The 12605-nt window shown below is 36.4% G+C and overlaps 1 protein-coding gene across 3 annotated transcripts in view; it reads left to right on the top strand.

Annotated features, from left to right (window-relative positions):
• Positions 1-6893, top strand: part of LOC107733597 (eukaryotic translation initiation factor 4B-like) — a 21932-nt gene extending 15039 nt beyond the window's left edge. Inside the window, exons 7-15 of one of the 3 annotated variants that reach the window (XM_016545282.1) lie at positions 993-1130; positions 1336-1458; positions 1563-1818; positions 2056-2129; positions 3031-3274; positions 3379-3407; positions 3500-3644; positions 6185-6257; positions 6504-6893. In XM_016545282.1, coding sequence (XP_016400768.1) covers positions 993-1130; positions 1336-1458; positions 1563-1818; positions 2056-2129; positions 3031-3274; positions 3379-3407; positions 3500-3644; positions 6185-6257; positions 6504-6578 — 1157 coding nt within the window. In that variant the 3' untranslated portion in view covers positions 6579-6893. Of the gene's footprint in view, positions 1-992; positions 1155-1335; positions 1459-1562; positions 1819-2055; positions 2130-3030; positions 3275-3378; positions 3408-3499; positions 3645-6184; positions 6258-6503 lie in introns of all 3 variants that reach the window. The other 2 variants (XM_016545280.1, XM_016545283.1) reach the window with 2 other exon arrangements.
• Positions 6894-12605: the final 5712 nt, after the last annotated feature.

Genomic DNA, 12605 nt, shown 5'->3' with positions numbered 1-12605 from the left:
ATTATTATTATATTAATAAATCACACTAACTCAAATCACCTCTCTCTCTCTCTCTCTCACTCACTCACTCACTCAGTCACTCACTCAGTCACACACACACACACACAGATTAATAATGTACATTATAAACAGGTGCAAGGTTTGTGTGATTCAATTATTAATATTTGTTCTTGTTGTTGTTATTCTTTTGTTAAAAAAGAAGGATCTAACTTAAGGATGTGTTCATGTCCCATAAAGGTGATGCCTGTTTCAAGAATGCCATTTGGTGGCATAGAAACCATTATACTTGAATTATTTAATACTTTTTCATGGTCTTCTGCAATGTTTGAGGCATATTGAAAAAGCTGTATCTAAATACTTTTCATGCTTTTATGTTGGACTAATTTCAGTTACATTTACATTTTTAGGCTATGTAGTTTTAATTTTTATTTATTTATTTTCAGATTTTTATTGTATGAACAACTCTGCTGTATGTGGACAACTTTTGAGTAGAAATGCATATTGCAATTTTTGTTGTTGTTGCAAATAATGCTCCCATAGTCCATACCTACTGTAGTTTTAACTTATTTTAATATATAAATTCAGTTAAATCATCAAACATTTGTATGACTTGACAGTGACTTGCTTGACCCAAGCTACGACTTGACTTGAATTGCTTGACATAAAGCAGTGACTTGACTTGCTTGATTCTCACGAAAATTGACTTGGACTTGCTTGAGACTTGAAGGTTAAGACTCGAGACTTACTTGTGACTTGCACATGTGTGACTTACTCCCACCTCTGCTTCACATGGCTTCAGGGTGTTAATAAATGCCTTCTGAAGCAAACCAATGCATTTGTGTAAGACAAATATCCATATTTAAAACTTTATAAACGGTAATCTCTAGCTTCCGCTAACTGTTGTACGCATGTTCACGAGAGAGTGGCGTTCCAGTGGATGACGTAGGTGTAGCGTAAGCTCTAGTGAAATGCCTTGTGGTATTTTTTTGCAGGGTCACGTGACCGCTATGAGTCGGACCGATTTAGAGACGCTCCAAGACGTGATGATCGTTTTGACAGCGGTCGAGATCGCTTCAGTGGAAGAGATCGCTTTGACGACCGAGACCGAAGGGATCGCTACGATGACAAAGGTAGCAGAGACTATGATCGTGGAGGTTTGTAGTGTTTCGTCCATTTTTCCGCTTATTCCACAAAACATTGCTTAATTTTTCATATGATGCCCAAATTGAATGTAAATGCTAGTGCAAGTTAATTTCTCTTTGAGGTTCTGTGTTTTTGGTGTGTTATTAGTTAGTGTTTGCTTTGTAAGTAATGCTATGGTTGTGATTGTCTTAGGTTATGACTCACGTGGTGGACGACGAGGATTCAGCAGTGGCTTCAGGCGAGACTATGATGACCGGCGAGATGGCGATCGAGAAGAGCGTTCAGACAAGAGGGATGATGGACGAGATGAGAGGGGTACATGAGAAAATGTTAAGGCAGAAATTACACACTTCAGCTTTAAAGATACATGTTTAATATCAGGAATGTTGTCACTAATCATATGAGATTTTCCATTCCAGCCCCTCTACAGAGGCCCAAGTTAAACCTGAAGCCACGGAGCATCCCAAAAGAGGAGGAACAGAGTGTAAGCTTGTCCCCGCAGAGTGATACGGCTAATTCCAGCAGGGCTTCCTCTATATTTGGGGCAGCCAAACCTGTGGACACGGCTGCCAAGGAAAGACAGGTGGAGGAGAGGCTAAAGAAAGAACAAGAACGACTCCAGAAACAATTGGAGGAGGACAAGATAAGGGTCTCTGAGAGACGACCACGAGACCGGTGAGAATGGGTGAATAGATGGGTTGATGTAAAAGCACTTTTCTAAACTACTTGGGGAAAGGTGGTCTGTGGTGTGAAAATAGCCTAAAAGTGAATCTCATAGGGATCTTGGGGAGGGTTGAAATGGAATACAGCTCGGGAACATCTGGAGTCTCAGAAAAAGTAACTTTAAAAAATTGTGATCAGAGTATTTATAGAATTTGTGCTTGAATTTGTCTCTCTTTTTTTTTTCTTCAGAGACTTGAGTTGGAGGAATGAAGAGCCATCTAAAGAGCGTCGACACACAGGAAGTGAATCCTCGCAACCTAAAGGTAATACATTTATGCATGTGTTTTAACTCTTACTCTTTACTTTTGAGGCCACTGAAATGAGGCCAGAATCAGTTTATCATTTAGGGGTTCTGCCGGCTCAACATCATGATGTCTGTCAGCCATCGACGATGGCATCGTCTATCGGCCCAACCCTATAAAAGATGTAAAAAATCTGTTATAGTCGTAAAGAAACCTTGTAGAAGGGCTGTATTAGCTTTATACTACGGGGCTGTTGATGCTTGAATCTGATTGGCTGATGAACGTTCTAAGGCGTGCAATTATTTTCAGGGAAACGCACGGCGAAAGTAGTTCTAGGAAGGTCTTAATCGCATTACATATCCAGATCACTTCGCCAAATGATTTCAGTTATTTCAAATAACATACTCTCTTTGAGAATGATAGATCGTGTTTGACGCAGTGTTAACTAAAACTAATAAAAAAAAATGTGTTAATTAAAATAAAGGTAACGTAAAATATAAATATTAGATGAAAAAAATAAAATGAACATTAGAAATGTTTCCTTGGAAACTGAAATGTTTAAGTTGAAGTACTTAAATTACTTTAATACTAAAATTAATATACACTAAAGCTAAATAGAAATATTTGAAAGAACAAAAACTAATAAAAATGTTTAAAGTACATGAAATTGCTGAACCTTTAAATAAAATTGAAATGAAAATTGAAAATGTACAAATAGAAGTTAATTCAAAATATTAATAAATACTGTATTGGTATATAAATAATACTAAAATAACAATGATTTGGAGATGTCTACAATGACAGTAGAAATACAGCCATTTAAACTTTTTTTTATTTCAAGCAAATATGCCTACAAAAGAAGAAGATCCTGCCAGTAGTTAACAAAGTGTGAAATAAGTACTTCTGTATCTGTGATGTTCAGGATCTAGGTGTCAAGATGGTGAACATTCAGAGAATGAAGTCTTCAGTGGACAGGAGGATGAGCCGATCTCTCCATCATGTTCATCACCCTCTTCCAATCAGGGAGCGCACCCACTGAAAGTTATGCCGGCTCCTCCACCTAAAGAAAACGCCTGGGCCAAACGCAGCACAGGGGGTGGTGCTAATGAGAAGGAAGGACCACCCTCAGCTGCCCCTAGCAACAAAAGCGCTCTTAAACCCAGCAGGTGTGATTTCTCTCACAAATAATGGAAATACAAATATAAAAAACACAATGAAGCACAAGTAACACTAATGCGCTTTTTGTTTTTCTCCGTCACTGTTTCTCTAGGTCAGCAGAAGAGAGAGTATCGGGCAAAGGTTAAAAGTCTCCACATTAAAACTTCAAAAGAGTGGAAAAAATCTTAAGAATATATACCGTTTCCTCACTTGTTCGTTGTTCTGTTTGCTAGATGAAAACCGGGTTGATGGCATTCGAAAGGATAAAGTTGTGCCTCAGGGAGGAGGTGGAGGAGGAGTTGGAGTTGGAAGAGGAGGGGGTCGGGGACGAGGAGTTGACTCCCCAAACAAAGAGAAACTGATAGAACCTGCAGACAGGTGAGGCATTCTTCATTAATGTGAATTTTTCTTGTACTGTATAAATTTACACAACTCCATAGACATCACATTGACTGAAGAGCAGTATCTTAATCTGAAATATAGTTAGAGGAAAAGAATGCTAGACTTTTCTGTATATTGAAAGTAAATGGGAACTGCTAAGCTCTAAAACTGACTTTAAAATAGTCCATACAACTAGCATTTTATTACAAATGAAGCTGTAAGGAAAAAACATTTTTTCATCACGATATTCATTTGCCATTACTGGGGATGGAAATGCTTTCCACATGTTTGTAAGACCTTGAGAATAAATGTAAACCCTAACTTGTTTCTTCACAGTTAAACTCCACAGAGTGGCTACCTTTTAATTTAGGGCCCCATGAAATCCATTTAATTTTTCCCAAATTATGTGTTTTGTCTAATGAAATGAATTAATAAAACTTTAACAATTTAATCAATCTTTTAAAATGTAATCCAGTGAAAATAACAATTAATTTATTATAAAACATTGCATTAAAATGTTTTGTCAAATAAGATGTTACACAACAGAACTGTATAAATTAAAACATGGATGAAAAAATATCTTGGTTAAATTATTCTTTAAAAATATTATTAATCTGGGAAGTACATTTTAAAATACAATAGTACAATATTTCTGTAATTTCTTCAAGTTAAACTGAACAATGGCGGGTTGTAATGAAGGTCTTTGAGTTTCAGTTTGTATTTGATAGTAGTTTTTCTCAAATGAAACTAAAGATCAAGAAGTGACTCAGAGCAGGTCTGGAGATGAATTTCATGTGTTCATCATGTCCTCATTGAGACGCAGACACATAGAACTGGCAAACTTATTAGCAACATACTGACTGGCTGTTGTCACGTTTTTTTTTCTGCTGTGTGATAGGCTGTTAGATTAATCCATATCAAGTAAGAATGTGCAGAGCTTATTATCGCTAACGTAACATAAATTTTATCATGATCTCTATTAGAGATGCACCGATTGACTGGCCAGTGATCGGAATCGGCCAATTTTTTGCATGACCGGCCGGTCAGTCTCGTGTCTTGCCGATTCCGAGCCGATCCTTTTATTGCCAGCGGCGCCGGTGTACCGACGAAACACGCTACCTATCAGATTGTGCTACCAAAAATATATTTGCATTGTTTTAAGGGTTTTGTTCATACAAACAAAAATGAATGAGAAACAGAGCCTACTTTTTTTTCCATTGCGTATGTTTATCTAGGCTGAGAGGAGAACGATCACATGAGCTCTACCGTCTTTCCTATTGGCTGTCGCTCCCGAAAGTCGCTCTTCATTTGTATAAAGTTGAAGGATTCTGAACTTTGTCGTGTCGCTGGACACGCCCCATCCGTCTCCAACGGCCGCTGTCGCACTTGTTGCCGGAAATCGCCAGCTCTCCATTGAAATGAATGGGATCGTGTCGCTTTGTCGCTTGTAGTGTGAACGGGGCTTGAGTGTGTGAGAGACAGAACACACAAAGTAACTCACAGAAATTTATAGATGCATACTGCGGTAGAAAAAAAAAATATTTACAAAATATGATTTAGGTAAGACACTTTATACGGCCACGATGTTTCCTCGAATATCAATATCAACACGACTGCAATGTGACACTGAATTTATACAATAGTATTTCAATAAACAAGAAGTTAAAATTAAGTGACTTAGATTTTAGACAAAATATTGACTGTTTTTGCTCAATTTCGCTGATGAAAATAGTTCCGATAAAAGTCACACACAGCGTGTTTCGTTACTGAATGAATCCACGTTTTTGAACGAATCGAGTGAGTCAATTTTGCAACATTTATTTGTATGTTTATAAAATATGTAAAACATTAATCTTAAATGATTTATGCATTTGAAATTTTACAGTGTAAATTCATTTATGGCACCTCAGCTTCATCAAACTGTAAATGCATCTAATGCCACTTCAGATGCAGCTTCTGTTTCCTCAGCAGTGAAAAGATAGTTTGTTAATACTAATTTCATTTGAATGGTAACAACTCTACAGTTTCTTTATTTCAGTATTATTCTAACTGAATTAATTGAAACAAAGTAAGAACTTGATGTGAAAGATGACCCATTTAATAAGGTTGGGGAAAAAAATGATCATTTATAAACATAGTGGGAAATGACATCTGTTTTGTTACATACAGCAACGCATCTTAAGTTAACTATTTCTTCCTCTTTCCAGTCACAGAGCACTTTATTTTGAGAGTTGTTTAAGTGAGAGAAAATCTGTAACTTAGTCCAGATTGGGGGAATTGTAATGTTTAATAATTTATTTTATGTAAATAAATAAAATTTTTGCATTGAAATTTGCATAGATTTTTGTTTGTATATGCTGTCAATTATAGTTCTTGGAAAGAAAATCAGAATCTGCAAAAAATCGGTATCGGCAGGTCACACTTCCAAAAAAATCGGAAATCGGAATCGGCCTAGAAAATTGCAATCGGTGCATCTCTAATCTCTATATAATGTAGTTTATCTATTCTTAAACCCTGTCATGTATTTTAATTGACAGGAAGGAGGTCGGACGGGAACAAGATCCCAGAATAGCCTCAGAACCAAAGAAATATGAAGAGAGCGCTCCTCCTGTGAGTACTTTATCTGGTCCTGACCCCTCGATGAGTAGACATAGTCTACATTACAAGAAAAATTAGACCCCAAATATGATTGATTGTAGAAACCTACAAATTAGTGCAGTTGTTCAGCCCACTGTTGTGTAGGACTTGTGGGAACTACTAATTCAGTAAGAAATACCGGAAGATTATTTTCTTGATGCCACTATGTCTTGCTCATCACAAACATTAAGGTTATAAACTTTCTTTTTGTCCCTACAGCAATTCAGCTCTGCAAGCAAGTATGCTGCCCTACTAATGGATGGAGACCAGGGAGAAGATGATGGAGAGGAATGAACAATTAGGAAGGATCAACTAACTACAGAAACAGAGTACAGAAGATAAAGAGCAATTGAACGATCAAATGAGGGGTTAAATTAGAGCTCATGCTGAGGGAGTGGCTTAAGGGATGATGGCTAAGGTACCCACAATGCTGTTCTCTGTCATGTTTATGGAAATGTATACAGGTATTCCTAAAACTGGCCCATTTTAATTAAAAATAAAATAAAACAAATCAGTGCAGTACGTAGATAAATGCATTCATGCATGTAGACATTTGAAAATCATTGTTAATTTGAAAGTCATTGTTATAATAAAAAATATAAGATACTGCAACTTGTCTCTGAATTCCAATTGCAATATGATGCATAGTAGGTTTTTTTATGGATCTTATTTAACTGTTCACTCATAATGCTCAGAGTTGTGTTGGAATGCCATAAACCATGGTGCATTTTTGTTGAAACAGGCCTAATGTATCTAATCTCCCACTGAAGAGTTCATGGTTAGCAGAGACAGCAGAAACGCCCTCAAAACTGAGGCGTATGCCGTAGGATAGGCTTTCCACTTAAATCCTTTAAATGCTTGAGATTGAAACTCAAGGTTTCTGCTTATTTTGTTCATCCGTTCATCTCAAACCTGTGTAGCATTATGTTCTCAAAGGGCATGATAGTGAACTCCCTCAAAGTGCTCTCAAACCAATGTAATGGTCCAACACACTGAGGCTGTGCTGATCTGCCCAGTCCCTTGGTGATTGAGTATTGAAAAGCTGTCCAAGACCCTTAATCCTTTTCCTTCCCAAGGACTATATTATTAAGTAATCAAAAAAATCTTGACTGCATGAAAATCCACAGTTGGACTGCAGTGGCTGTATATGTGCCACAAGAAAACTGGTTTGGTTACATTTTGGAGCCGTTTTCTCTTAAATTTTGGATGATTTTGAGCGGTGTGCTTCTCAAGGTGTTTTTCACATAACTGCTTTATTGGAAGGATTTTACGGCCATTCTAGGCTGGGGGCTTCGTTGCATTCTTTGTGTCGTCATATTGTGCGGTTTATCCATGTTTTCCCAGCTGCCAGAAAAGTTGCATGATCTGGCATTTTCTCATAATATCCTTCGTACTCAGATGAACTCTGTTGCATTCCCTTTAATGAGTGCATTGACAATGTGTCCACACATGGAAATACTGCAGTTCAATGACAATTAAAAACAGTCTCTGGTTTAGTGATGAATCAGATTTGATGAGCGTAATGTTTTTATGTCATCCCTGATGGCTTTTATAAACAAGCCATGGCTCTGTGGTCTGCCATTATGGTTTCTTTTAGGGCAGAAAATAATGTTTGTTTGGCTTCTAGTTAATGGCTAATGAAAAACAAAAGTTAACTCTAATGATAAAAATTATTACACCAAGTATAATACCTATTTGCGTCTACACCAACACACAACCAGCACCACTTTAAATGCGATGTATTCTGATTGGCTGTTTTTATTGTTTGTCAACTGGAAGAAAGATCGTTCTGAAACTATTTCGTTACTATATGTTGTTATCGTTATAATTATCATCCCTTATCCTCATACATGAGAACTAAAACTGTATAATTGTTGTTCTTGGTGTGAACGGGATTTAATTTACAGATTCAAGGTATGTAAATAGTGCAATTTATGAAAATTATTCAGATAAAGATGAATTGCGACACATTCACACCAAAAACGATAATTAATTATTAAACGATTACTATTTAAGCGAAGATAGGAAGATAACGTTCTGTTTATTAAGCACTGCCACTTTAAATCTGAACTGTCGGGTGGATTATGATTGGCTGTCAGAATGTTTTAATTATTCAGCTGTAAAGAGAAAAAAAAAAGAAAGAAAATCATTCTGAACATCTGTGTCCACATCGTTATGGCTGTGGTGTGAAGTTCCCTATCCTCATACAATTAAACCTACTATTAAAACTTTATAGTTAGCATCCTTGGTGTAAACAGGCTTTCAGACAAATAAAGTACTTCTAGTACAAGAATGGGATGATAATAGGCCATTTGGTACGCACAATGAATATGCCATGATACTAAGAATACGATGGAATTTTATGCATCCTAGAACATTTTGGTACTTGGTAGTACTTTTAATTAGATTGGTAATTGATTTTTTAGCGTTTTATTTTTTACCAACCGATAGCAGTGAGACATCTTGGCCGTAAGAAACAAAAAGCTGAATCAGGGTATGTGAAGCTGCAGTCCTGTGTGTTTTCAGCCTCTAGTGACAGATGCAGTGCTTTGTGTGTTTAGTGTTGTTTTCTGCTGTGTCAGGTGCATGTACGTGTTGTTTCTGTTGTCTGTAGAATGACAGTTGGTGCTAAATGGAGGTCTGTGGACACAGAACCTACTAGAGCGACCTTAAAAGCAACCAAAAAAACATTTATGAATTGGTGGCTTTTGTTAACAATTTAGTTTGCTTGTTTTTTGAATCTTTTAGCTTTGTTATTTCACTTAAATAGTTTTGTGTGCAAATGTGTAAAAACAGTCCTTGTAGTCATAAGATGAGGTCATGAAGTTCTTATAACCTCATCTTATGACTACATGGACTGTTTTTAAATTCTGCATTATATGTGTATGATAATTATGCAGTAATCAGAAACACTTGAATTCATTTGAAATGCAGTATCACTTCAGAATACCACATACTATACTGTAATGACATCATGAATATTATTGACATAAACATGGTTAATGCAATCTACTTTAAATTGTAGTGAATTGTAGTTTTTGACAAACACTTTTGCGTAGATATTTTGAGAAAAGTAGCTATGCAATAGATAGGAGTGGGGAATGTTAAACAAACATTTATTTAAATGAATATCTTCAACAAGATGATTCAGAAGATGCAAGATCTGTCATGTAACCTTCATTAACATAATTGCAAATCAAATTATAACTCAAGTGAAATGCTTGTTTTTCTACCTCAAAATTTTGTTGTGCTACAAACCTTTTATATTTTTTTGACAGAGTCTTACAACTTCTGCTGTTGCCTCAGGAAGATGGTGGTCCTTCACCCCTGTAGTCCATTATTAATTAATTTAATTGATGTTACAACTCCCCCTGTTTTGCAGAAACTTTATTATGAATAGAGTTTTATTCATGGAAGAGTTTTTGTGGTTTCATGTGCTTCACAGTAAGTTATTCAGTATTACACCCACACATGCAGATGCGAGGCAAGTGCTGCTTGGATGAAGCGGATGTGAAGGAAGGAGAACAGATGCTTTGTTGTCTCATTCTGCCAATGAAAGATGGAGATGAGGAACAGAAGACCTAATGCTCTCTGTGTGTGGACTTAGACTGGGTGGTGGAGAGATGTTGGAATACAAGCCTTAGGGTGTGTGTGTGTGTGATGGCTCCCAGTGGGTGAGCAGAGCTCAAGTGCCAAAGAAGAGGAAGGGTCTGACGTAAGCCTGCCAAAAACAGCTGCGAGAGAGACGGAGGAGTGCGTTACATAGTATGCATGTGAGGGGGCAAGAGATACTGTAGTTAGAGGGAGGACACCCTGAGAGACACTGAAAGGGAGACTTTGAAAGTGGGAGAGAATGTGTGGAAAAGATGGTGTGAGAGACAGGATTCTGTGTTGGAACTGGACGCTAAGACATTGAGCAACAAGGGGACGTCCTTGAGCAGAAGGGACATGTCAAATAAGGAGCAACCTGGACTGAAGACTAAGGAAAACAAGGGCTAAGAAAGTGTAAGAGGAGACGGAAAGGATATCAAAGGAGGAATAAAGCAAGTAGAATGGGTTGTGTCTTCAGCAAGCAGCGGTGGGTTAAAGAGAGGAATCCCCAGCCCTTGGACCCCCCGAAAACACGAGACCTCACAGAGGATGCAGAGATTCTCAGCTTAACAGAGGTACGCGTGTGTTTATGTGTGCGAAAGGGGTCATATATACACTGTAAAAAAAATTCCGTAAAATTTACGGTAAAAAAACAGCAGCTGCGGTTTGCTGGAATTTTATCGTAAAAATACGGTAGCAACGTTTTAGGTTTTACGGTTTTAACTTAAATTTACAGTTAAATACCGTAATTTCATTAACTGATATAATGTTAATATACCAATCTATTGAAGTACTGAAATCTGTTTTGTAGCTTTGTAATACACTGATAACCACCAAATGCAGGTGGTGATGAGAAAGTCATATGATGAACCATAGCCCATCACAAGCAGCTTTTAAATAATAACATATATAGAAGGTGCACAGTGTCATTCACACAAACACTAAACACCATCATGGTAACACACATGAAACTGAAATAATGCAATAAACATTCATTTAACAACATTAGATGTAACGCACAACACTAATATACAAAACTGATATGATAAGAAAAAACTAAAACACAGTTATTTCAACAAAAAAACATCAAATTTGAAATGTAATGCAGGGAATTCTGGGAATGTTAATTTACGGTTATTCGCTGTAAATTATACGGTCTTTTTCCACTTCCAAAAACGGTATACCGTAAAATTTATGTCCAATACATGTAATGTCCAATACAGTTTTTCACCGTATATAGTAGGGGAATTTACCGTTAACCATTTAACAGGTTTTTACTGTAGCGTTTTTACAGTCTTACCGTTAAATTCACGGTCATTTTTTACAGAAGATTTCCATGCAATGAGTACAGTGGATCTGCCTCAATGGTTATGTTTTATGTCTTCTGTAAATCATTCAATATTTGGAATCGTTATAGTCAGGGGTTTCAAATAGGGGTCTGTTGAATTGGGGGTCCATGGAGAACATATGTAAAACATACAAACTTGTATCAACTAATTTTGTAACTAATAATCTGTTTAGCATTATATAATGTAGTAATGTTAATGCACTTTATAAATGTTATAAGAGTAATACTTTACAATAAGGTTACATTCGTTAACATTAGATAAAGCATTATCGTGAACTAAAAAAACAACTGCAAAAACAATTTTTATAGCATTTATTAGTCTAATGTTAAGTATACTACTGTTCGGTGTTAATTCAAGTTCATTCATAATAAAATAATATTCATTTTACACAGCTTGAAATGTTAAAATGTATGATGTAAGAACACATTAACAATAATTTAGATTAATACATTATTTGTTGTTAGTTCTTGATACAAAAATGCATCAACATTTATATATATATATAATATATAATATACTATATTTTATATTATTACAAAATATTAGCATTTATGTTATATTACATTCTGTGGTATATTTAAATTGGCCATAATTATATAGTTATATTAATAGCTATATAATTATTATATATTATTATATAGTGCTTGGAGTCCCTGGTTTGTCTGACATTCCATAAGTGTTTTTTTTTTTCCCTTAACATCAACATTTCAGGTTAAAGTTTGTATTTTAGGGGATGTCAGCATTCAGTACTCTTTATTAAGTGGTTCTGTTATGAATGTTCATACTGCTGTCACTGCTTGAAGTGTAAAGCTATTTTTTTGCTGTAAAGAAGATCCCTGGTTAAAAATAGACGGTGGAATTCTGGGAAGGTAGAAGCATACCTCGGCCTTCCCACCTGCTCCCGTCTACTCCTGCCTGGACTGTGAGTGTGTATGTGAGTGAAAGAGAATTCCTATTAGCAGGGCCAAAACTATAGTTTCAAAATGTCAGCAGCAACAGTCACAGTGAGAGAACTCTTTTTGTCTCTCTCTCTCACTCTCTCGGTCATATAGCACTTTGAGTTGACATTGGTAGAATTCTAGTAACCTAAACAGTTTTGCTCTCCTCGGAGACGAAGTGAGAAGGCATGAGGAGAAAGCTGTGTCTGTGTGCGTTGGATATGTGGAGGGAAATGCTTGATCCATGAGCCAAACTTTGGCTGGAGACAGCGAGAGAAAGAGAGAGAAGTGTGGAGAGCTGAAAAAGTCCTTTATCTAAAACCATGTTTTAAAACAAAAAACATGAAAACCGAAGTTTTGTTATATCTGTGTTTTATATCTGGTTGCCACATGCACAGAATATGCAAACATAACCTCTATGAAAGGAGCTTTTGGACTAGTTG

Source organism: Sinocyclocheilus rhinocerous, unplaced genomic scaffold (assembly GCF_001515625.1).
Source record: "Sinocyclocheilus rhinocerous isolate Xijiao unplaced genomic scaffold, SAMN03320098_v1.1 scaffold4023, whole genome shotgun sequence".
In the NCBI taxonomy this organism is placed as follows: domain Eukaryota; kingdom Metazoa; phylum Chordata; class Actinopteri; order Cypriniformes; family Cyprinidae; genus Sinocyclocheilus; species Sinocyclocheilus rhinocerous.
Note: the sequence above shows the minus strand (reverse complement) of the source record. Positions and strands in the feature narration are given on the sequence as shown.